Source organism: Pithys albifrons, chromosome 13, assembly GCF_047495875.1.
Source record: "Pithys albifrons albifrons isolate INPA30051 chromosome 13, PitAlb_v1, whole genome shotgun sequence".
NCBI classification, from domain to species: Eukaryota; Metazoa; Chordata; class Aves; order Passeriformes; family Thamnophilidae; genus Pithys; species Pithys albifrons.
In genome coordinates, this window is record NC_092470.1 from 1,640,171 (window position 1) to 1,665,010 (window position 24,840).

The following is a 24,840-nucleotide window of genomic DNA, read 5'->3' on the forward strand; positions in this document are numbered from 1 at the left end:
TATTTCATCAGGTTTACTATTTACAGTTGAGATCACTTTCACATACTACTTTGCTACTCTACATGGCTACATTGTTTCCAAACCAATTTAAGGTCTACAGTCTAACAGTTCACTCAACACATAAAACCTCTCTTCATAGAAAAATGAAATATTTCATTATAGAACAGTAGTGCATACATTATACTCCTGAAAAGCCAGCTTGTATTTTAAACTACTAATGTTTGAAAGACTGGATCTCCAAAGGTCAAAACTGCAGTAACATAATCCTAAAATCAATTAGTCTTTTTTTTTACAATTTCTTTTATATAAAGTGTACTAGACTTCACTTAAGAGTGTTTTCTTCTTTTTTTTTTTCTTTTTTCCTCTAAAAGTGACACTGGTGAGGGGCAAGATGGAAGTATTTTTTTTCCTCAAATTAAATACAGCTGGCTTCTTTTGTACAACTTTGGCCAGAAAAGGTTCCATGTAGTGAAGGTTTAAGACATCCTCTGTATATGCAAGAGTCAGCCAGTTAATGCTCAGAGGTGATGCACCAAAGGAGGCACACACCTTTTGACTGTCATATCAACCAAATGACACGGAACTCGCAAATGGTTCTGAAATTAGAAAGTTTACTATACTAAAACATTTAGATACATGAATAGCTGGCTAGAACAGTGGGAGTCACAGGGAATTACATGGTTTGTGTAAAGCTGAGTTGTTTTGCCCGTCACCAGTGCACAGGATTGCTGCCCTCATCTCCGAAGGGTGTGCTTGGGCCAAGCTTAGGGCAAGAAAGCCATGGAAGAGACCTGGCCCATGGCCCTTCCACAGAGTGGGGAAGATTGAACTGCACCTCTGAGGTCTCCTCTAGGCATAAGTTCCCCCAGTGATGAGGAGTTCGTAGGCAGGATCCCGACTCCTCCTACACAGGACCACACAGGCACACAGCATGCCCAGGAGCTGGGGAGAAACACAAAGAACAGGCTTGAGAACAAAGAAGAGACTTCAAGGGAACCTCAGCACAGAAATTGTCAGCATAATTCCTAACACTGTCACTGTCCAGAAGGGAAATGGCAGCAAACATTGTTCCTGAAAAAGTTTAGCTTGTTTTGTCCCTGCTGCAAAAAGCAAGGGCCACAAACTCCAGCCTCATTTTCTTCCAAGATCATTCTGGACACCTTTAACAAAACCTTTTCAGTCAGCCAGTTGTGCTCTGCCTCAGTAATTCAGATGAAAGAAATTCTGAATTTTGTGAAAGGTACAGATTTTTTGAAACTGTATCTGGTATGAAAAATTCAAGTGACATTCAATGTATCAGCCTCTAAATGCCATGAATGAGAAAGATCAAAGCTTTACTGAGTTTAACAGGTCATGTTGAAAGGTTAAGTCCAGTGTGAGCAATTCACTTCTAGACATTTTGTTAAAATTCACAGCACCACGACTGTGCTGGCACACTTGTCAGGAATTTAGGATATGATCACCCTGTGTTCATGTACAAGATTGAAACCACAGGAATAATCAGGGATATGGGGCATGATATTTTAAGGAAGCTGCATGTTTACTGAAGAGTAAGGCTGTACTAACAAAATATCAGGCACAGTGTTGTGTTCTGTGGCCTACAGGAATTACAACAGCTTCCAGTAAAGTAAGAGATTGTACTGATTTTGTTGTATGCATAGAAGTTTATTAAGTTTATTCACAGATGCAAATACTTCAAGAGGCTCCTGTCATAGCCCTGGATCATAAAGCACCATCCAGAAGGTAATGGATTCTTAAAAAAATAAAACCACCTCAGAAACACAGCCCCAAACCCCTGGACAGAAAGCAAACAGGCATCAATGGGTGAGAGACACCAGCTGTAAATCTGCCTCACTGATACGACAAAAGCCCAGTGCAAACAGAACTGGGACAAAAGGAGAATGACACGTTTTCACTACAGGCTGATGCATCACATGTACAAGTTTTAAGACTAAGTGAGGCACACACAACATAGTACTTCAGTCTGCTGAAAGACTGGAGACAGAATGTTTTAGAAATCTAAATAAACAGTAATTTAGAAAGAGGCATGATGAAATTCCAGTGTAAACTTTTAACTTCCTGAATAGGAACAAGCTGTAAAGATCAACACTCTGAAGTGCATTATCTGCTTTGGACCTACAGCAGAAACCAGCTCAGGTTTAAAAAAGCATATGGAGAGTAACTGGGAGTCTGGCACTTCCACTGTTTAAAAACAGGACCTTCATTTGGGTGGTTTCATGTTCACAAACTCCCAAATACACGTTATCATGGAATCCTGGAATGGTTTAGGTAGGGACAGACCTTTAAGGCCCATCTACTCAAACCCACCTGAACCAAGCAGGGACATCAACTGCATGTTAAGTTCATGTCAGAGAAAACACCAGTGCCATGTAACTCTCCATGGACACAGCCCTCTAAATGAGGAGGGAATACCCACAATTAAAACCCACTAAAGTCAGACTCGTTAAATGGAGTTTGTTGCAGCTGACAGTGGCTACAGAACTCTCAAGAAGGCTGACAGTCTGCAAGCACAAAAGCTTCATCTTTTTGGTGTTAAAACAAGGATAAAACAGTGTGCTACAGAGCAACACCTCCTCTAGTACTTGCTGGAATTCATTCCAGCCATGTACACTCACTGAGTGAACCAGAGTAGTTCCATCACATTTACAGTTATTTCTACACAGATAACCCTGTTCAATGGCCCACTCAAGACATTCAACTTCCACAGCTGTGCAGAACCTGCAGCAATCAGGCATTATGATAAAAGCTCATGCAATTAACTGCTGAGTTACTATTTAAACAATTTCTATCCTTTAGGAGGCCTCTGAGCACATTCCTAGAATGCACTGTAAACACAGAAGGAACTCCCATATTTCAACTTTCTCTACAGAAATTATGTCATTAAAAATATTCCTGTGCCTCAAAATCCCCTTTTTATGGCATTTGATTTTGCTTCTCTTTGGTTATTTAATATTGTGAACAAAAATAAGTCTATGCTGAAGGAAAATCCTCTGCTTCAACAGCTTTGAGAGAAGTTAAGATATCTCCCACATTCAGAAGGTTTGTTTAGTTTGCCTTTTAATTTATTTATTTTTCATTTGCCTGCTAGCAGTATCAAACCAATTTTGTACAAAAACATTCACTGGCTGTATATGCCATTTGTAAATGATCACCAACTACAAGAGATATGTCTTTGTTCCCCTCAATGTGCCTCCTATTTCTGGATAGTTCTGTGCTGTCACTGTGGCTGGGACCAGGGAATTACCACACATGGAGGATCCCCATGGTGACTGAAATATGAACATACCAAAAATTAGTGCTATGCTGAAAAGACTAAATCTTCCACAAATTCCAAGCCTTGCAAAGACAATCTTCTCAGTCTCTTCATTTTAAAGCAATTACTGCAGGCTGAGTTTTTGGGCTGTAGGTGGTGAACCTCAGACAGCCCTGCTGAGGGACATGAAATAAGGGGACTGTGCAGCAAGTTAGGAAAGGGAGTAAAATTCACCAAGAGGTAAGAAAAACATAATTACTGCACTAAGTTTAGAGGATATGACTCAAGTTACAGGAGATGTGCTGCAGATTATGTTCTATCTCCCTTGCAGTCAGCCCACAGGCCATTCTGATGAGAATCAGGCCAAGAACATACTTAAATCCTGTATACAAAGACAAGGATGTCAGAACTTAATCTCAAGTTTCAGGAGATAAATAATAGAACAGTTTAAACCCAAGATGCAAGCAGCCACACTGCCACTGTAAGTATGTGCCAGAAATTCTGGCCCAATCCCAGAGAGGATTATAACTGTGCTGCATTTTGGGGCAGACCTGTTTATCCACCTGCAAACTCCAAAACTAGGAGTAATGCCTACTCTTGGGATGCACCTCAGCCTCACAACCAGCATTTTTTCCTACACAAAAACATCTGTCACAGAAGCCCTGGCTGTGATAAATACATTCTTTTACACTACACAAATATATTTCAGTGTTCAAGCAGACCAAATATTGCTTTAAGGTTTTAGGAATGGCAACTGAAAAACACCTTCCCTTCAGGAGACTGAACAGAGATCTCCCCAAATGTGAAGTTCCACAGCTGAAGCAGTCTGGGTCTGAACAGTTCTGCATTACTGTGCACAGTGTTACCTATCAGGACATCCTTGCAGCATTGAAATGTAAGTGTAACCATATTTTCACAAGACTGTTTGCAAAAGATTCTTTACCTTCATAGTCCAGCTCAAAAGCTGCTTTTGAAAACAGAAGTACCTGAATTGTCAGACTCAATAGATACAATGTTGTTTAACCCCAAACACCATTAGGGCACAAAAGTACCTTTGAAATGGGCTTTCAAGTCTCCTGGGACTCAGTGTAGGTACCACATTGCTCAGAGACCATAACATTGGCACGGTCTGAAAGTTAAGTGTCATTAATGTGCTAAGTCTGCCAAATTGATGAGCATTTAAAATTCTAATTTTACAAATTTGTTTAGAAGACAGTTCTAATTTGGTTTTTTTTAAATTTAAAAAAGACTAATATATGAAGTTCAACAAGGCCAAGTGCAGGTCCTGCACTTTGGCCACAACAACCCCCTGCAGCGCTCCAGGCTGGGCACAGAGTGGCTGGAGAGCAGCCAGGCAGAAAAGGACCTTGGAGTACTAATTGACAGGAAGCTCAACAGGAGCCAACAGTGTGCCCAGGTGGCCAAGAAGGCCAATGGGATCCTGGCCTGGATCAAAAATAGCGTGGCCAGCAGGCCCAGGGCAGTGACCCTTCCCCTGGACTCTGCCTTGGGGAGGCCACACCTTGAGTGTTGTGTTCAGTTCTGGGCCCCTCAGTTCAGAAAGGATATTGAGGGGCTGGAGCGGGGCCAGAGAAGAGCAACGAGGCTGGTGAAGGGACTGGAGCACAAGTGCTGTGGGGAGAGGCTGAGGGAGCTGGGGGTGTTTAGCCTGGAGAAGAGGAGGCTCAGAGGTGACCTCATCACTGTCTAGAACTCCCTGAAGGGAAGTTCTGGCCAGGTGGGGGTTGGTCTCTTCTCCCAGGCACTCAGCAATAGGACAAGGGGGCACGATGGGCTCAAGCTCTGCCAGGGGAAATTTAAGTTGGAGATCAGAAAAAAGTTCTTTCCAGAGAGAGTGCTCAGGCATTGGAATGGGCTGCCCGGAGAGGGGGTGGATTCACCATCCCTAGAGATTTTTAAACGCAGATTGGCCGTGGCACTGAGTGCCATGATCTGGTAAAGGGACTGGAGTTGGACCAAGGGTTGGACTTGCTGATCCTGGAGGTCTTTTCCAACCCAATCAATTCTATGATTCTATATACACTACTCAATTTCCTCTGTCACTGTTTTATGACAAGTGTAACTGTAATAAAGGTCTTCAGTTTAGAACCTCTTTGTTTGCCCAAGAATCCAAGACATCTTGAAGACACAATGCAAAGCTCAGCTGCACAAGAACAGAGTACACTGAAATCCCTGGTGTGTCTCCTGGGTGGTCCTGACATTATTTGTATGCCACAAGGCACAATTAAGCTGATGTACCTCTAAAATGGCATGAAGTATGAGCTATCTGTTCAAGAGTTGGAAACTAAACACTATGCAAATTCGTCAGGAAGAAATAATTTGGCATTTACATTATAGTAGATTACTGTATGTAACAGACTGTTTAGCTCTTTCCAACTCTAACAGAGTACAGATCCACAAGGCAGCAGCTTTGAGACCATGCAAGGCTGGGAAGTTCTGTGTTGAAGTGTAACACCTCTAAGTACACACCAGTAATAATTATCTGTAGAGCAGTTAAGAATTGAAATTGAAAGAAGTTAAGAAATTAAGAAGGTTCTCTTACCTGAATAGCAGCAAATGCTAGTGCTGCCCAGATGACATACATCATGATCTCTTGAAGCTTCTTTACAACCAGAGCCTCACACCCCTGAAACAAGGAGGCTTCTTATATATCTGTCAACCATATTTAGACACACACCAAAAAACCCCAAAAGCATCAAATAGGGCAGAAAGATAACCCAAATGCTAAAAAAATAACACATCACAAACGAAAAAAGGAGAGGCTTCTTCCCCCTTCTAGAAACCAGATCTACTTTCTGTTAAAGCAAATACCCCCAAGATTTGATGTTCCCCAAAGAAAAGCACATGAGAGTCAGGACAAGGTCGTGGCCATGCGAGTCCATGCTGGGCTGCCTCACCTCGGAGTACAGGTCCATGGGGCGGGTCAGGCTGCCAGTGCAGTTGCTGAGGGCTGCTCTGCAGCAGCTGAGGGGCACACTGTTGTTTCTAGTCTGTTTGAACCACACCGTATTCTCCCAGTCTGAGTAGTTATGGATGCCACAGCAGCGCAGCTGGAAACCACACAGGTAAAGAGACAGCATGACAGCAATTCCAAGGGAAACACCAAGAGGACAAGTGTATTAAGATTATATTCTACTGCAGAAAAATACTTAAGTACTAGACATTTGAATCCAAACACAGATTGACAGATAGCTAATTAAACAAAGATGTATCTCCTAATCAACAATGCAATAACTATATTAATTTTAATCAAGTTAAGCTCTTTATCATCCATTCAGCTATTTCCTAGATTTGTAATGGAGGAAGACAATCCACACAAGTAGCAGAACAACACAGCATCTGTGTTTTAAGGGCAGAAGGGACTGGAAAATGCACACATGTCTTGTCCCCTCACCTGCCTCTGTACATAGTCGATGGCACGACTGGCTGCATCCGGGTTTGTCCCATTGTATCCGTTGTACACCTTCCGGATGCTGTGGTCAACCTCATCCTCCACCTGCAAAGTGGTGGGAAAGCATCTGCATTAGCTCCCCAAAAGAAGCAGGCCAGGCCAGGTAAAATTACTTCAGTTCCAATTCCAGCATTTCAGGAAGCCAAGGTATCTCCCCATCACCTGGAATCAGCACACTGCAGTGCTGCAGTTCCCTAAAATTCTAACTTGGCTTTTCAAAGATGTTTCTACCTTACAGCTAAGGGCAAATAAAAACCCAAGCAGCTACACCTTCCAGAAGACTGTAGGCAAAGTATCTCTGTCATGTCTCTCAGAAAGAAACGTGATTTTGCCATGACACTGCAGCAGACACCCCATGAAGCTGAGGGCTCTCCCTAAAAGCATTCACTCAACCCTTCTATTCCCCTTCAAAGTTCCAAACCAAAACTGCATAACGACCTGGGCTCATTCCCCTTGGGACCAACAAGGATATGGGGATCACAACGTGGTAAGTCACAGCACCTGCTCTTCCCACTTTGGTTGAAGCATCGGGAAATTCTCAAAGATTCTGTGCTCTGGCTGACCCCACAGGGACCCCTGTACCCCACAGGGACTCCCCACCCCATGGGGACCCCCCAGCCCACAGGGACCCCTGTACCCCACAGGGACTCCCCACCCCATGGGGACCCCCCAGCCCACAGGGACCAAGCTCTCTGCTCAGTCCCAGTGTCCCCACACTTCCTGAGGAACACCAAAGGCACTGTACTGTACATAGCAAGTTACTGGAATAGCTCTTCAAACCACTGCAGATGAGTCAGATTGCTGAAGATGCTGTCAGGTACATGTGTTAGAAACGGGTGCCACCCAAGAACCAGCTCTTGTCTCCCCAAAAGGCATTTCAGACTGCCTAGTTTGGAGCAAATCTTGCTAGAACCTTTTAAGTACTATGTTTCACTGTAAATTATTACTTAAATGCACAGAAATTTTAGTGTAGATAAACATTTGTGTAATATCAAGGTTAGTTCTGAATTTATTTTTCTATTACATTCAAGAGGAATTATGTGCAAGGGATGTAATTTTAGGACTGAGCACTAAGCCTGCATATTCTTCAATTTGCAAGCTGTAGTAGGAAGGTCTTGTCAACACATCATTCCCTTAAATGCTTTAATGGAACAATTTTCTGCAGCAAGAGCACAAGCTGCATTCCACCCCACCCCCTCCTCAGGAATGCTGCCTATCTTAACAAGTAAATATGGATCAGGATAGGTAGACACAAAAGTCAATTTAGCCTGCACAGGCAAACTTGTTTCAGACCAGCTTAAAATCAGTTCTTTGATGATTTAACTATTGTGATTTACAACTCTGACTCATAACAAAACAGCTGCTGAAATTGTCATACAGGTTTTTAAATATTTTTTTCAGTGCTTGCTTGTGTATCATTTGACTTATGGTTCAATTAGGGCAACATTATGCCTGAAATCCATGCAAATTCTCACAATGCAAACAGGAATCACTGGCTCCAGCTAACTGGCAGGTTTTATGAAAAATGAAGAGAGCAGATCACCCAGAGGCAAAAAGCCAGTAGGTCCTCAACCACCCAAGAGCCTGTTTGATCTCTACAGCCACTGGGAAAAAGCCTGACTTTCCCTTTCCCAGGCCAGGACCAGGTGCTCACACTGCAGTGGCCACAGTGACCTGGGCACGCTGCAGGTGGCTCCGGGTGAGTCTGACCCACACCAGCACACACAGCGTTACATACACGAAGTTAAGAGACCCTAAAATCACCTGTATCTTAAGATAATTGTATCTTAACTTGAAAGGGCACATTATGCTCAATCTCATGTGGCACCAACAGTTTTCATGAACAATTGCTATGACTTCGATCTTCTCTTTTGTTTTGAACTTTATAGAGTGAACACTGAGTATTTCTAACGTGATTACCTTACAGGTACCTCACATGGTACCTTTAAAACAAAACAGAACTCCCACAGATGTACACATGTCGTGTCAGAAACAACAGAACAAAATTAGCAAGGCACAGAGCTGCCTACTTACCCTGGCAGAAATGATCACAATCTAAGCAGATTACCCCTGCCAGTTCACTGGTAGTAAATTTATTTCTCACACTCCTGTTGCACCTGAAACAACAGCTTAACACACAAAGTACTGCAGGACTCCAGAAAACTGCCATTTTTACTAACAAAACCCATCTGTCCCTTCAAAAAATTAAAGATTCAGTTTTCAAATACTGACTCCCACAAACAGTTTAACAAAAGATGATGCTGCACCAAAAAGAGATTATCTTCCCTCCTCTTCCAAGCTCTGGCCCTGCATTACATCCTGCAGTGAAAACTCTATGGTAGCAACCCAAAAAAGAGAAGCAACAGGAACACAGAGCTGGGGCCAATCCAATTTTCAAGTGTTCCAAATTGAAATTTCAGATGGGCCAGGCAAGGAAGATCCATGCATCTGCTTTGGTCTGCTGTGAATGCTGCTCACTGAGGAAGAGCCAGTCACACTGACAAGGGAACGTGGAAGAGATGGAGGTGACCAGAGCTCAGTTCAGAGCAGACCCAGGGTTAATTCTTGCCCAGCCACACCACAACACAGCATTGCCTCTGCAAGTACTGGAACAGAAGGGGACCATCCCAATCAACATGGAAAAATCCAACGGTTCCCATTTCCCTGGAATCATCACAGTGCTTTCCTCAGTTGCTTCCAAGGACTACTTCCACTACAAACTTCAGAATCCTGAATTACCATCTCAGTTCACTGCCAAGATACCAAAAATGAAACGCAGACCATGAGAAGAAGTTGTGCCTTTCAGCGCCGTCCCTGGGGCAGCTCCCGCTGCAGCCCCGCCCTGTTGGCAGCCAGAGGCACAGTGAGAGCTCCAGGGCTGGGTCGGTGGCTGCTCCCCAGGCCCCTTCCCTGAGCCCAAGCACAGCCCCAGCCCCCTCCTCACTTTCTGCCCCAGCCCTTCCCCCAGGAGAGCAGGAGAAGGCAGAGCACTGACCCACCAACACCTGTGCTGTGTGCAGGGCCACCAGAGGCCACAGCGAGGTCCTTGTGCTGCTGCAGTTCAGGCTGCCATGAGGATATTCCTGAGCATCCCGTGCTGCTCACACACTACATGGCACAGCTAAAATGCTTTCTCTGGGAACTTTATTGCAAAATTTAGATACAGATAGCAAAACCAGGTAAACTGCTCAATTCAGAAACTTCTTTTCTTCAAGCTACACTGTGGTATCTCTAATACCACACAGAATATTTCTGCCATTTATTATGCTGGTAGAAGCACATTCAATTTTATTTTTCTGACTTGTTTCTTAATTCCATTAAACAAACAGTAGAAGAAGTCATGAATTCTTTAGCTATAACCCTTGTCCACAACCTCTATAAAGCTAAAAAGTATACATTAACACATTCAATGTATTTAATTTTATTTTTATGTAGTGTTAGTTTGCACACCAGAACACACAACAACATTTAGGTTATTGCATATTAAAATAATATGCCCTGTGGTCAAATACTGTGTAGGCCCAATTATTCACAAAGTCAAAGCATAAATAAATCAGAAGACCACCTGGAAAATGTAAAGGTACCAATTACTCCCCTCTGCTGTTTCAAATCTTAATGATATTTTCCAGCTACTTTTTGTCCACAAATTTTAAGATATTGGCATCAAAAATCGACTCACTTAGAGGTTTGGGTTTATTTCCTTAACAAATACCCATAACAGTTCCACAGAATCAAACACAGTAAAGACCACTCTGTGTTTTGGTCACAGCTCACAACAAAGCATTCACTGAAACTGAGAAGTTATTACCTTTGCTCTGTAAATGTATCCAAGAACCACCACGACAACTTCAGTGATAAAAACCAAGAGCAGGATGATCACAAACTGTAAAACACAATCAAGAGTGTTTGTGCAAATAGTTCTACTCATTTACTTTCTAAAGTCTCCACACAGATTTTCTATTTAAAGTACTTTTTCAGGTAATGTTTTGATTAAACAGATAATTTAAAGCAGGCACTTAAGTTCACCAAATGAGCCCAGAATTTGTTCAACAGGCTTTAGTGTTCATAACTTCACCAAGTAATAAGAAGCTGCCCAGTTGGGCAAGTGCTGTTATTAGTACTGAAAATACCATCCTGGAGTGCTTTAATTAAGTGCTGCCTTCAATCTCCTTTATCAGATAAATAGGAATGTCACAACAAAGAAGCCACCCAGGCTGTTACTGAGAGGGGTGGATGGACTCAGGGAATGTTTCCTCAGATTAAGCTCTGCACCAACTGGCACAGACAGCAAGCCATGCATTTGTCCTGATGTATTTAAGAGGACTTTTAAAATAAACTGCTACAGAAGTCTACACAGCACTCAACAAAAGAGCCCTCCCAGAAACCCCATGGGGACAGTTTAAATACCACCCAGCCTACCTTCTTTGAAATTACAGTTAAAATGCTTGGAGCACACTATATAAAATACTGCAAATGAGGTGTCCCAAATAAGCCATAAATAATTAGGCTCTATGACAACCCTCAGTTAACCTTGATGCAAGATACTTAAAACAGGAAGGCTCCTGGATCACCTTTCTCTCTCCCTCCAATTTCAGCTTTTCAACTACAACAGACAAAAGTGAGACTTAAAAACTGTTATGATTTAGTCATAGGGTTTTACATTTCTTAATGACATTATCACAGTTCTAAAAAAGGTAAAACTGAGAAGCCTTCTGCTGCCAGAACTGCCTCACTTAACACCTTTATTCAGAGCAGAAAATTGAAACACGATGTTCTGAACAAAATATAAGGGGAAACATTCAAGGCCATAAAATAAGATTAGAAAGAACTTTAAATAACATTTCAGAAGTTTGTTAAAAGGGAAAGTAGCCAAATACACATGAGGAAAACACTACATTAAGAACTCCAACTCACCGTGGCGAGCCCACAGCGGCTTTCTCTGATTGTGGCACAGCACCCAATCAGGCCAATGATGAAGAGCAGCGTCCCCACCGCTATGATGATCACTGCTGGGATCAGGGTGTACACGTCCTCAAAGAAGTGGTCATAGTCATCGTAGGTGATGAACACGTAGGCCCCCACGTAGCACAGGATGCCGGCGGCTGCCTGCAACACACACACACAGTGAGTGAGTCCTGGGCACACCGAGCCTCCTCCAGCAGGGGAGCTGAACACACACAGTGAGTGAGTCCTGGGCACACCGAGCCTCCTCCAGCAGGGGAGCTGAACACACACACACAGTGAGTGAGTCCTGGGCACACCGAGCCTCCTCCAGCAGGGGACCTGAACACACACAGTGAGTGAGTCCTGGGCACACCGAGCCTCCTCCAGCAGGGGAGCTGAACACACACACACAGTGAGTGAGTCCTGGGCACACCGAGCCTCCTCCAGCAGGGGAGCTGAACACACACAGGTGAGTCCTGGGCACACCGAGCCTCCTCCAGCAGGGGAGCTGAACACACACAGTGAGTGAGTCCTGGGCACACCGAGCCTCCTCCAGCAGGGGAGCTGAACACACACAGTGAGTGAGTCCTGGGCACACCGAGCCTCCTCCAGCAGGGGAACTGAACACACACACAGGTGAGTCCTGGGCACACCGAGCCTCCTCCAGCAGGGGAGCTGAACACACACAGTGAGTGAGTCCTGGGCACACCGAGCCTCCTCCAGCAGGGGAACTGAACACACACACAGGTGAGTCCTGGGCACACCGAGCCTCCTCCAGCAGGGGAACTGAACACACACACACAGGTGAGTCCTGGGCACACCGAGCCTCCTCCAGCAGGGGAACTGAACACACACACACAGGTGAGTCCTGGGCACACCGAGCCTCCTCCAGCAGGGGAACTGAACACACACAGTGAGTGAGTCCTGGGCACACCGAACCTGCCTCCAGCAGGGGAACTGAACACACACAGGTGAGTCCTAGGCACACCGAGCCTCCTCCAGCAGGGGAACTGAACACACACACAGGTGAGTCCTGGGCACACCGAGCCTCCTCCAGCAGGGGAACTGAACACACACACACACAGTGAGTGAGTCCTGGGCACACCGAGCCTCCTCCAGCCGGGGAGCTGAACACACACAGTGAGTGAGTCCTGGGCACACCGAGCCTCCTCCAGCAGGGGAACTGAACACACACAGTGAGTGAGTCCTGGGCACACCGAGCCTCCTCCAGCAGGGGAACTGAACACACACACTCAGGTGAGCCCTGGGCACACCAAACCTGCCTCCAGCAGGGGAGCTGAACACACACACAGTGAGTGAGTCCTGGGCACACCGAGCCTCCTCCAGCAGGGGAACTGAACACACACACTCAGGTGAGCCCTGGGCACACCAAACCTGCCTCCAGCAGGGGAGCAAATATTTACCAAACAACATAAAGCAGCTTTCCTCAGAAATTCTGCTAATTACTATCTACGGGCTACTGTTAGCACAGAATAGATATACACACTGTAACCTTTAACCTCTGCTAGGGAAAGATGACCTGCAAGAAACAGCATTTCTGAAGAGTTCACAGCACTGGAAAACCTGATTCTAATCAACAAAACAGGTAGGAACAAATATAAAACATCAATTATTGAAAGGCAGAACCAAATACCTAGAAACATGTACCACAAACCCGTAAAATAAACAAAAAATCAGCTTAAAAGTTACTACAAGCAAGTCCTGTAGGATGGACCTGCAACTATATGGATTTAAAGCACAGACAAAGCTCTTGCATCCATCTGCTACCACCTCCTCTCCCCTGCAGTGACAGGGATTCCAATGCATCAATACTTTCATTAACTCTGAACTGAGCTGGCCTAGGGAAGGACAGGATGGTGCTGGAGGAGCCAAGCAACACACACATGTATTTCAAAATAAAAGGGCCATATCAATTTTTGCTTTACAGATGACTTCACACTTTCTGCAGAATGAAACCCTGATCTGCAGTGATGGATAAGAGAATTTAATTACATACTTTTCTGGCATCCCAATACAAGTCTAAGCTAAAACAATCCACCCAGAAGATGCAAGGACTGAGATGTGATCAGGGGAGTTTCCCTTTGCTGTAAAGGGCAGTGAGTGTTCCCTCACATTGCAATCCACCCCTGGACACAGGAGTTCACTCACCGAGTGTTCCACACCAGCTCTGACCCTGCAAGCTGCTGGCAGGCACCTTTCCCACCCCGGCTTGGGACTGAAGGGAATGGCACAGACACACACACAGCCAGTTCCAGGGGCTGCAGTGCTACAAGGCTGGACCATGTGAGTGTAGGATCAAGGAATTAATTAATAATTCAGTTCACAAGGGACCCCAGGAGATCATTTAGTCCAATTTCCTGCTCAAAGCAGGGTCAATGACGAGTTCAGATCAGGGTGGTCAAGGCTTTGTCCAAAATCTTCCCAATCCTCCCTGGGAAGTCTGTTCATTGTGGCACAGAACCAGACAAGCCACCAGATGACTTGTACCTGGTTTTTCAGTATTTTGCCCCCACATAGCAGAGGTACTACAACATTACAGCAATTCCTGCCCATAAAACAATCTGCACAACCACTACAGAACACCACTTCACATGTGCAACATTCCCTGCAGCACTTTGTTACAGAAACACTATGTGAAAAAAAGGATATTAAGTGCCAGCTCAAAAATATCATCAGTTTTGCATGAATTTGAACAACACATTTCACTTCTCTGCCCCTCTCTCTGCCAAGGTGATTGTGTACCCTGCAGGAATCTTAAAAGCATCCAGGAGGCTCAGGTTCATCCAACAAAAGGTGCTATGGAGCTATGAGGGGAGTGAAACTGCAAATTCAGTAACAAAGCCCAACAGCAAGACATCTCCTGCAGACAGGAGTGAACAAGCTATTACAGAATTGCCCCTTTGCACAAAAGGAGTTGAAATGCTAATCCAGCTGCACAAATCCTGCCATCTTAGGTACAACACAGCAAAATGCAGACACACACTCTGTGCACAAAGCAAAGATTCAAAGTAGTGTCACTGAACAATGGAATTACATTAACTGTTGCCTAGCAATGAAGCCTGTGAATGGCACAGGAGTGATGTAATCTCCTATTTCTAAGAACTAAAATGCTTGTTAGAAATATCACACATTGCAAGGTGGCAGATGAAAAGCCACAGCTGTGACTGGCATCAGGCACAGAATATATACCACAAAGCTGAAATCAGAACCATTTGTGAACTTCTTTTTCCTCCTCTTGTGTGTAATTTAAGGAGCTTTCTCCTTTTCTAAGAAAAATCTGGTTCATAAACCACATAAGCATTTATATTTGAAGGATGTGCTTGGAAAAGTTTAACCTTTATACAAAAGCCTTCAGGTGTCAGCTTTCCCTCCCCACTTCAAGAAGCACACAGATATGAAGAAGCCTTGCTGTTCCAGTCTTTAGACTGCTCAGATGCAAAGCCACCTTGGTTAAACCCTTCCACACGTGGTACGTGACTCCTCATCCAGGACAGCACCGGGCCCTGGGCTTTGCTTTGGAGCAACGCTGAGCAACGGGGACTGACACTGCTCCTGTGTGAGGAAGTGACCACACCAGTAACAATTAGTGCTCCTCCTGCAACACATCACCTGCAGGAGGAGGAATGCTGAGAGCAAAGCGTCTGCTGGGGCTGGCACGGTTTAAAAGCTGCCCTGGATGGCAGTTCAGCACCTTTCCAATAGGTACAACACTTGGTCTAGCACAGAGCAGGAACAGCAACATACCCAGCTGGTTCACATGCTATCGAGTTTCAGATGCCTCCCCTTCTCCTTTCACATCACAGCACGGGATGTGTTTTTTCCAGGAAAGTGGGGAGGTCTCTAAAGCTGGTATGAGAGCAGGACTTTCAAAGCAATCCTTTTTGCTCATCTGTGATGATTTTTACTCACTACCTGCTGGTCTGATCACTGAACAGCCTTAGGGGTGTGCGACAGGACTGACTTTGGGTGAAACCAAGACAAGTGTACTCAGGAAGAACACTTGCTGTGCTAACTGCTCACAGGGGTTCAGTCCATGGGACCAGCCCAGCCTGAGGGCCCTTCCTCTCTCTCAGCACAGCACCATGTTCTGTGTTAATGTCAGCAATGCACAAACACTGTGGGAACAGAAAGACAGAGCCAGTTCCACCCATATGAAGTGTGCAGTCCACACTGACCAGAGCTGCACCACTTACATGCACATTCATTACCAGTTACAAACCAAGAATAAAGTTAAATATGTGTTTCTTAAAACAAAAAACCCCAAACACACAAACAAAAAACCCCCAAAACCTGAACAAAACCAAAACCCCCAAACCAGCACCACGTGCTTTACACATCTGCATCTCAAGGAATCATCATGGGAAACTCAAATCTGTATCACAAGTAACAACACAAGGGTAATTTAAAAAGAAATCAAAGTAATCCAAATCTTGGTGTTTATTACCCAGCAGAGTAAATGGTAAACCTGCAAAGCCCAAGCTTGCTCAAGCCAAAGAGCTGCCATGTTTACCATCATGTATTTCCTATCATTCAATGGAAGCCAAATATATGAACTGCACACAGTTCAAACAGGTCTTTGATAACCAGGGCTTGATGGAGGAGTTCTTAACCTAATCAGCTCAAAGCTCTGAACAGAGATGGCAGCAGTTCCTGGGTCTGTGCCAGGTCACATGAAGCTCTAGGGAGATGGCTGGTTATTCAGCATTCACACAGCCCTTCACAGTTGTTTGCAGCCAACTTGCAGTTGTGAACCTGGACTGGCACACTCCTATTTTAGGATGAATTAACCTTTAAAAGGTTGATATTATTGCTTTTGCAAGAATCTCTAAGGAGTTATTTAGAGCTGAGCAATTATGCAAAAAAACTGGAGGGGAAACTGAAGATCTAATGAGACAATGATATGTTATCACTCAACACCTTGTAGCAAAGCACGTGTGAAGTTGGAGGTTCTCTGAGCAAACCTCCTCCCATCCTCGGGCTGGTCCAATCCCACCTCCTAAATCCATGCCCAGCTCAGGGTCAGCTTTCCCTCCACATGCCCCGAGGTGTTCGAGGCTGCCATCCACCCGCACCTTGAGACAGTCCCAGGTCATTTCTGCTCCTCTGTTTGTTTTCCAGGCAGCTGCAAACACACCAACAGCTGTTTCCTGTTCTCAGCAGTGCTCACACCTGCGGCAGTCCGAGAGAGGACGTGGCTGCCCCAGGTGATGAATGTGAGCTCATTAAAGTACCTGTGCTGGTGATTATTTATTTATCAGCCTCGGACACGGCAGCTCCTTTACAAATGAATGCTTCTTACTCTGCCCCACTGATGCTGCTCCCGAGGAGATCTGACGAAACTTGTCCGAAGACTCTGTATGTTTACAAAGCCTTGGCCTTCATGGTACTTTTGCTCCTCACCTCGCTATGGGATGTTTTTCACTTTGTGATCACAACAGAACAGATAACAAAGACGTTTTGAATTCTTTTCTCGGTACTCTTTGAATTAACTAGGCCAAAGAACAGTATTTGTCTCTTTAGAATCTGTATTTTATTCACTGTTTTAAGAAAAACACACACTCTCAGAACAAGAAAATGAAAGTAGCAGCAAAGTCTTAGGACAGTCAATTAGGCAAGAGGAATATTTCAGATTTTGGTAAGTACACCTACTTAAAAATTCCTCCTTTTGCCAACTCTACCAGTGCTGACTGGCCAATGTCAGAAGCCACACAGATACCACTCAGCCCAATTATTGTTCATTCCCACTCTTTCAAGCAAGGGATTGTTAAATAAGGCTGTGCCACAGTCTGATATGCCATTGACACCGTGTTTGATAAAAAGAACCAAAGGAAAAAGCCTTCCACACCACAGCCAGCTTCTCTGCCAGGATCCTGTCCCAGGACCATCTTCCCTTTCCTGGTAAACTTTAGTGCTTTGTTCTCACTGCCTTTGTAACACGTCCTTTTAAGAATACAACCCACGTACCCTCCAGGACAGATTTTTGGGGCACTACAATTGTATCAGTTGTTTTATCCATGCACACAACTCCTGAACATCTCCCACCCTCAAGCAAGGACACTGGGATTGTGGTTTGCCACCCACTTTCTGGCCTTCTTACAACAGCACCTTAACAAGTGGGGCTTTGCCCCCCACACTTCTCCATTATTTGACTTCTACTGTATTTCTCTGACATTTTTGGTTCTTCCCAGCACCAGAGTGCTCACAGCCTGGTTACTGTCTGATAGAGGAGGAGTTTTCCCTCATCCCCTGCTTTAAGTTTTCCTCATAGCTTTCTGTCCTTCCAAAACTCCTCAGTTTTAACCTCAAAGGCCCTACAGGATCTCTTTGCTGTTCATTTCTGTTTTCCTTTCAGCCCCTTCACTGCTGTGTCTCTCCCCACTCCCCTCCCAAACAAATCCACACTGGCACTTCCCATTTTCTCTGCTGCTGAACTCGATGCACATCCAGCTCTGGACCCAAAGGTTTCCTGACACTCCTGTTTGTTCTGTCAATAGTAATTTAACTGCAACACTGAGCCATACCTGTCCTACAAGATCCTTTGAGAGGAGAAATGCAGCAATTCCATTCAACTTTGTCACACAGTTAAAACTGAAACAAAGCCATGTGAAATTCAGGAAAGCCACACAGCTCTGCCAACCCTGCCACACTCAATTGTGTCACACCAGGCTCAAACACCTCAGACTCAAGGGCTTTTCAGGCCACTGCATTTGGCTCTGCACACTCTGACTGTCACTGACTGCAAGAGGCAGTGCAACTGCAGGCAGTATTTTACATTTCTTAACTGGATGTTAACAATACAGCCGTTCTGTTACACCTCTTTAGCCATCAGGGTTGTAACTGGATCTGGTTCCCACATTCCTGGCTCTGCACAAGAACGATGATCACTCTGTGACACAAAGTTCACTGAGTAAAGTGATACTGCAAATTCCATGGACAGCTCAAAGGTATCACATTCAGCTTTGCAACCCGTTTTTGTCAGGTATTAGCTCTGCCTTTACACTCAAAACCAGATGCCAAAAATCCTGAAAAATCCCAAGCAAAGACTTGAAATTCATCCTATCAAGACACAAAAATGTTACTTAAAAGCAAATTGAAGTATTTATTACTAAAAATCAGCACCTGGCCCATGTTTGCTACCTGAAAATTCATGTCCAAATATTCTAAGAAAAATCACTCAGAGAGGTCACAACACTTGAGGACTTTTAAATTCTAATTTTTAATTAAAAAAATATTTTCCTTAATGCTCAGGATTCCAATCCATTACATAATCCTGCAGATATCACCTCACTACCACAGCAGCAGAAGCACAAAACATTCAGCTATGACATCCAGAAGTGACCATCCTTCAAGGCAAAAAAGGCTTCAGTCAGTCAAGTAATCCCTGCCAGGCACCCTTTGGGATCATCGATCCATTGTGGTCTTTGATCACCAGAGGACTCTCAAGGAGTCTGCTTTTGAAGTCCAGATCAGAAACTATTCTCAATCTTACAGTAAACCAGAGGAATTCACAGAATCCCAGACTATTCTGAGTTGGAAGGCACCCACAAGGATCATCGAGTCCAGCTCAAGTCAATGGCCCATACAGGGGATTGAATTCCTGGGCTTTTTGCTGCAGGTATGAGAAAGGGAGTTCTGCTTTTCCTTTCTACTACTGAATTTCAGTGAATTCTCCCATTGCTGCGTTTTCTCTCTCCTTTTCTATCAGAAAGCCCAAACACATCACACACACACTGACAGCTCATGCAGCTCCTCTGAGGGACAGCACAGGCAGCTCCTCTACGGTAACACCACATCATTTCCAATGCTCTGGTTGCTGCACTGGGATGAGAACACCCAGGCTGTTGGGTCCAGTCCTGTTTAACATCTTTATTGATGATTTAGATGAGGGGATTGAGTCCATCATCAGCAAATTTGCTGATGACACCAAGTTGGGAGGGAGTGTCGACCTGCTGGAAGGCAGGAGGGCTCTGCAGAGGGATCTGGAGAGACTTGAGAGATGGGCTGATTCCAGTGGGATGAGGTTTAACAAGGCCAAGTGCAGGTCCTGCCCTTTGGCCACCCCAGCCCCTGCAGTGCTCCAGGCTGGGCACAGAGTGGCTGGAGAGCAGCCAGGCAGAGGGACCTGGGGGGACTGAGGGACAGGAAGCTCAACAGGAGCCAACAGTGTGCCCAGGTGGCCAAGAAGGCCAATGGGATCCTGGCCTGGATCCAAACTAGCGTGGCCAGCAGGCCCAGGGCAGTGACCCTTCCCCTGGACTCTGCCTTGGGGAGGCCACACCTTGAGTGTTGTGTTCAGTTCTGGGCCCCTCAGTTGAGGCAAGAGATTGAGGGGCTGGAGCAGGGCCAGAGAAGAGCAACGAGGCTGGAGAAGGGACTGGAGCACAAGTGCTGTGGGGAGAGGCTGAGGGAGCTGGGGGTGTTCAGCCTGGAAAAGAGGAGGCTCAGAGGTGACCTCAGCACTGTCTGGAACTCCCTGAAGGGAAGTTCTGGCCAGGTGGGGTTTGGTCTCTTCTCCCAGGCACTCAGCAATAGGACAAGGGGGCACGATGGGCTCAAGCTCTGCCAGGGGAAATTGAAGTTGGAGATCAGAAAAAAGTTCTTTCCAGAGAGAGTGCTCAGGGATTGGAATGGGCTGCCCAGAGAGGGGGTGGATTCCCCATCCCTGGAGGGTTTTAAGGTGAGCTTGGCCGTGGCACTGAGTGCCATGATCTGGTAAAGGGACTGGAGTTGGACCAAGGGTTGGACTTGATGATCTTGGAGGGCTTTTCCAACCCAATCAATTCTATGTGAGCACAGAACTGGAGAAGCAATTCTTGCTGTGCACAACTGAAGCTTTGAGTCTCTCTAAACAATCCTACCAAGGAATGTTTTATAATAGCTTAGTCAGCTGAAAAGTAATAATTTCAAGCCAGTTGAATAATTGCAAGAACAACTTAAACAGTCTGCAAGTACTGAAGGAGAAGAGTTCATTCCTTTGCTCAAGGAGGACACGGGTGGAGATAAACCCTCAGGGCAAGCACAGGGTATGAGGTCCCGTTTTGGCAGAGCTGCCAAAGCACACGGGCTCTCTGGGAATACAAAACAGACACACTTCCTTTGCTGAAGCACCACTACATAGAATTCTACACTATATCCTAAACTAAGACTGAAAACATTTCCTTCACATTTTGGTCTTCATCTCATTTCTTCAAACTGCTTTCAACTGAATTATGCAAGTCACACCATGAAGCCTTAAATTAACAGTGCACAAAATAAACAGATTTGACAGCAGTCTTTGAATATTTGTTCCAGGTAAATTTATTCCTTCCTCTTTCAAGACGATGCAGACCTGTAATTTAACAGAAGGCTTTTCAAAAAACATGCTATTCTCAAATACTTTACTGTAATTATCAATTTCATCATCAAGATATCAAAATACTGCTGATTATGAGGATATATGCACTGGAAGTTTCATGACTTTATTTCTAAGTTGTATTGTCTTTCACATCACAATTACTTCCTAAGCAATACCCTTCCTTAAAGCAAAGGACTTAAATGAAAATAAAGTTACCAGCTGACCAGACAGATCTTGTGCAAACTTAAAGGAAGATAAAGGTCAACTGAAGGACTGTTTTTCCTTTGTCATTTATCACATCTACTCCAAAATGAACTCACAGCAACAAAACACTAAGAAAACACATTAATCTGATCTGTGTTCCTCTGGTCTTCCTTAGGAGGGCAAGTTTTAACTGATGCTTCTTATCAATGCATTTCTTGGTAAAGTACTTCTGAGCTTAAGGACTCTTTGACAAATTATCCAAAATTCAGACCATGTTCATGCAACATCTGTATCTGCTACCCTTGATGACTCCCTGCCATGACACTGTGCTCTTACAGAACTGTATTTTTAAGGCAATATGGGCACTGACAGGAGATGCACTCGATGCTTTACACCCCTGCAAATACAACTCAGCTGAACCACCAAAGCACCACCACAAAAACCTGTGAAGGTGCATAAAGCCCACCCCGATTTCTGTACAACAAACTGCCACAGCAGGGCAGGGGCTGAGACACCTCCCACAGCCCATTTGCTTAAAAAACCCCAAAATAAAAATCCTGTAGTAATTATTAACATATAGGAAAGTGCAGTTAATATAAGAATTTCTCAAGACCTTTTATGCAGTGTCAACTCTACAATTTAACAAATAGCACAAGACTCTTCAGAAGGAGATGAACCTGTAGAATTAAAGCAGCAGCTGTAGATGATGAATGAGTGGCTACAACCTGTCTCACCTGCCTTTTCAGATGGCTTGAAAGAAATCAGTAAAAGAAGTTAGAACCTACACTACAGGGTCTAACAAACACAGCTCTGCTTTTTCTTCAGCAGAAGAGATAATTATCTGAATATGTCACAGCCACACAACAAGTCCCAAAAGCTCTGAACATTCACATCCCCCCACAAACACGAGACCCACTGCAGGGGAGGGGAGGGGAGGGCACAGGGACGTTCTAATTCACCATGATCAGGGCGTTGTTACTCTTGCAGAACCTTTGACAGCAAACTCGGTAGCAACAACTTGCTGCTCCTCCAGAGGACCACAAAGAGGATAATAGGTAAGACTTGTACCTGATACCTTGTAGAGACACAGTAAATTTATAAAAGCAATTACAGGAGATTTCATAGTTACTTAATCAGTTATAGGCATTTATTTATTGTCAAGTCTCAGGGGAAATCTGGATGATCTAATTATCCAAACTGAAATTACCCATGAATGACAAGGAAAAGACTTCTGTAACAGCACAGAAGCAGCTCCACTGTCAGCTGGGTGGGCACCGGGTGTTACATGCACAGCTCAGCCAACAAACACATGTGCTCAGTCAGGAGCTGCAATTCCTCCTCTTCTGCCATTTAACAGAGAAGATTTAGTCCTTTTAGTGCAATATGTGGATTGCCTATTTTTAGCTTGCTAAAGAGAAACCCCACTGATGTTTGTAACTCTCACTTTTAGAAGCCTGCTCCATTCTCCACTGGCAGCTGTGAGGTTGTTCCAGCACAGGCAGCCCAGCCACTCACCTGCCAAAAAGCTGCAGCACAGGCTGCCTCCTGGGGCTGGAGGTGGGTTACAGAATAAGGGATTGATGACATTTTAATTTGACATGAGGTACATCTTATCTAAATACAATCTGCCCGTTTTAGGTTAAGCCAAGTTTGTCTTAAGAGGCGTTACAAAAAGAACTTTGATCCCACCACTGTCCAAGGTGAATAACTGCAAACTCCAACATGCAATTAAATTACTAAATGCAGCAAATAAAAACAAGACCAGTCTAACAAATAAAACATGAAAACTATCACTAAGCTTTTGGAGTGGGGGAGAAACTGCACACTGAATTTGTGTTCATTGACTCAAAACAGCCTAATTGATATCAGCAACTAAAGAAAAATCTACTTCAAGGTGCCATCAAGAAAGCAACTCAAAAAAACTGTGTCCAGTCAAAACTTTAAGTATGAAGTAGGAGTTATTATAAAGAGCTTCTAAAATGCCATTTCCAACTATGCATGTAACAAAAAGCCACACCCAACAAAGCAGACCCCAATCAAAAGGCTACACTAAGAGGTTCATGTCACTACATCACACTTCAACATAAAGAACGGAGCCCACACAGCTCAGCCAAAATCAGACTCCTGACCTGCACCACCCAACGCCAAACACGCCCCGCACTCCCTGCGGCTCTCCCCGAACAGCTGTGCGGGCACACCCGGGGGGATTGCAGGGAGAGGCGTTTCCCCTGCCCAGGATTCACTTCCAGGCACTCAGCAGGGGCTTCCTTTGTAAGGATTCAGACAGGCACATTCGTCTGTGACAGTTGTAAGATTTCATACACCTGCCGATAATAAATGATGTACCTAAATACAGCTACACTCCTGTGTTCAGATAGCTGGTTATCCACTACTACTTGTACAAAGATGAAATATCTGAGCAGCTGGGACAACGGATATCCTGCTCCTGGAGCTGGGATCGCAGGATGAGAAATGCAGTACCTAAATGCACAAAAGGAATTCTTAAAACTCTACAGAATATTCTTTAATTTTGTGTCATTTATTTGAGAGTGATGCTGTTCTGACGGGCCAATTATTACAGTGAACACAATGCCAAGCTACAGCCTGTACATCCATCCTGAGAAAGGTCATTTACAGCAACTTACTGTCCCACTTTTGGAAGCTTTTGTCTTACTGAATGTCTCACTGTACGACTGAGGCTGTGGGAGCTCCAGCGGGGCACAAACACGGCGGGGCTGCTGCGGCCGGGGCGATACGTGACACACACATGGATGGATGGACGGACGGACGGATGGACGGATGGATGGATGGATGTACATACACACACGCGCACACGCCCCAGCTGTGCGTTCCGGCAGCGGGAAGCCAAGGGAGCCCCGCGGTGCCCGCTCGGTGCCCGGGGGGCCGGGAGTGCCAGCCAAGGCCCAGCTGGCCCCGAGCGCCCCGTGGGGGCCCTGGGGGGCTCAGCAGCGCAGCCCCCGCTGCAAACACGCACACAAACCCCGGTGCCCCACAAACCCTCCCCGCCAGGCCATGGGGCGGCCCCCACCCCGGCAATGGGGCACAGAAAGGGGCGGCGGCCGGAGAGGACCCCGCGCGGGGCTCAGGCCCGGGGGCTCCGGCACGGCCGGGCCGGGGGCAGCGGAGGGGCCCGGCCGCGGAGCAGCGCCCGCAGAGGCAGCCCGAGCCGGGAGCCCCGAGCACTCACCCAGAAGATGAGGTTGAGGAAGACGAGCACGGTCTTGGAGGAGGTGATGCCGCACTGCCCCATGGCGCTGCCCGCGCCGCCGCTGAGATGGCGGCCCCGCGTCACGGGCCCGGGGGCGGGGGACCCTGAGATGGCGGCGCGGCCCGACGGGGCGGCAACTGCAGGGGACGGGCCCTGCCGGGGCGGGGCGGAGGGGAAGGGAAGGCACGGGCGGGGCGGGGAATGGACGGGGCGGGGCTGAGGGGGAGGGAACTGCAGGGGACGGGCCCTGCCGGGGCGGGGCGGAGGGGAAGGGAAGGCACGGGCGGGGCGGGGAATGGACGGGGCGGGGCTGAGGGGGAGGGAACTGCAGCGGACGGGCCCTGACGGGGCGGGCCGGGCCG

The 24,840-nt window shown here is 45.7% G+C and overlaps 1 protein-coding gene across 1 annotated transcript; it reads right to left on the reverse strand.

The window, feature by feature from the left end:
- Positions 1 to 280: 280 nt before the first annotated feature.
- TSPAN3 (tetraspanin 3) lies at positions 281 to 24,623 on the reverse strand. The gene is made up of 7 exons (XM_071568210.1): positions 24,458 to 24,623; positions 11,661 to 11,852; positions 10,555 to 10,629; positions 6,690 to 6,791; positions 6,193 to 6,345; positions 5,838 to 5,921; positions 281 to 942 (listed from the first exon to the last, which is right to left on the reverse strand). Exons 1-7 carry the CDS (start codon positions 24,518 to 24,520, stop codon positions 850 to 852), a joined length of 762 nt encoding a protein of 253 aa, XP_071424311.1. The 5' UTR covers positions 24,521 to 24,623; the 3' UTR covers positions 281 to 849.
- Between the last annotated feature and the right edge of the window lie 217 nt (positions 24,624 to 24,840).

What these genes read in the sequence shown, in the direction of transcription:
- TSPAN3 (XM_071568210.1), bottom strand. Translation starts at nt 24,520, where the DNA reads ATGGGGCAGTGCGGCATCACCTCCTCCAAGACCGTGCTCGTCTTCCTC. An exon ending in TCCTCAACCTCATCTTCTGG is followed by an intron (nt 11,853 to 24,457) that starts GTGAGTGCTCGG and finishes TGTGTGTTGCAG; the next exon opens with GCAGCCGCCGGCATCCTGTG. An exon ending in GCCGCTGTGGGCTCGCCACG is followed by an intron (nt 10,630 to 11,660) that starts GTGAGTTGGAGT and finishes TGTGTTTTACAG; the next exon opens with TTTGTGATCATCCTGCTCTT.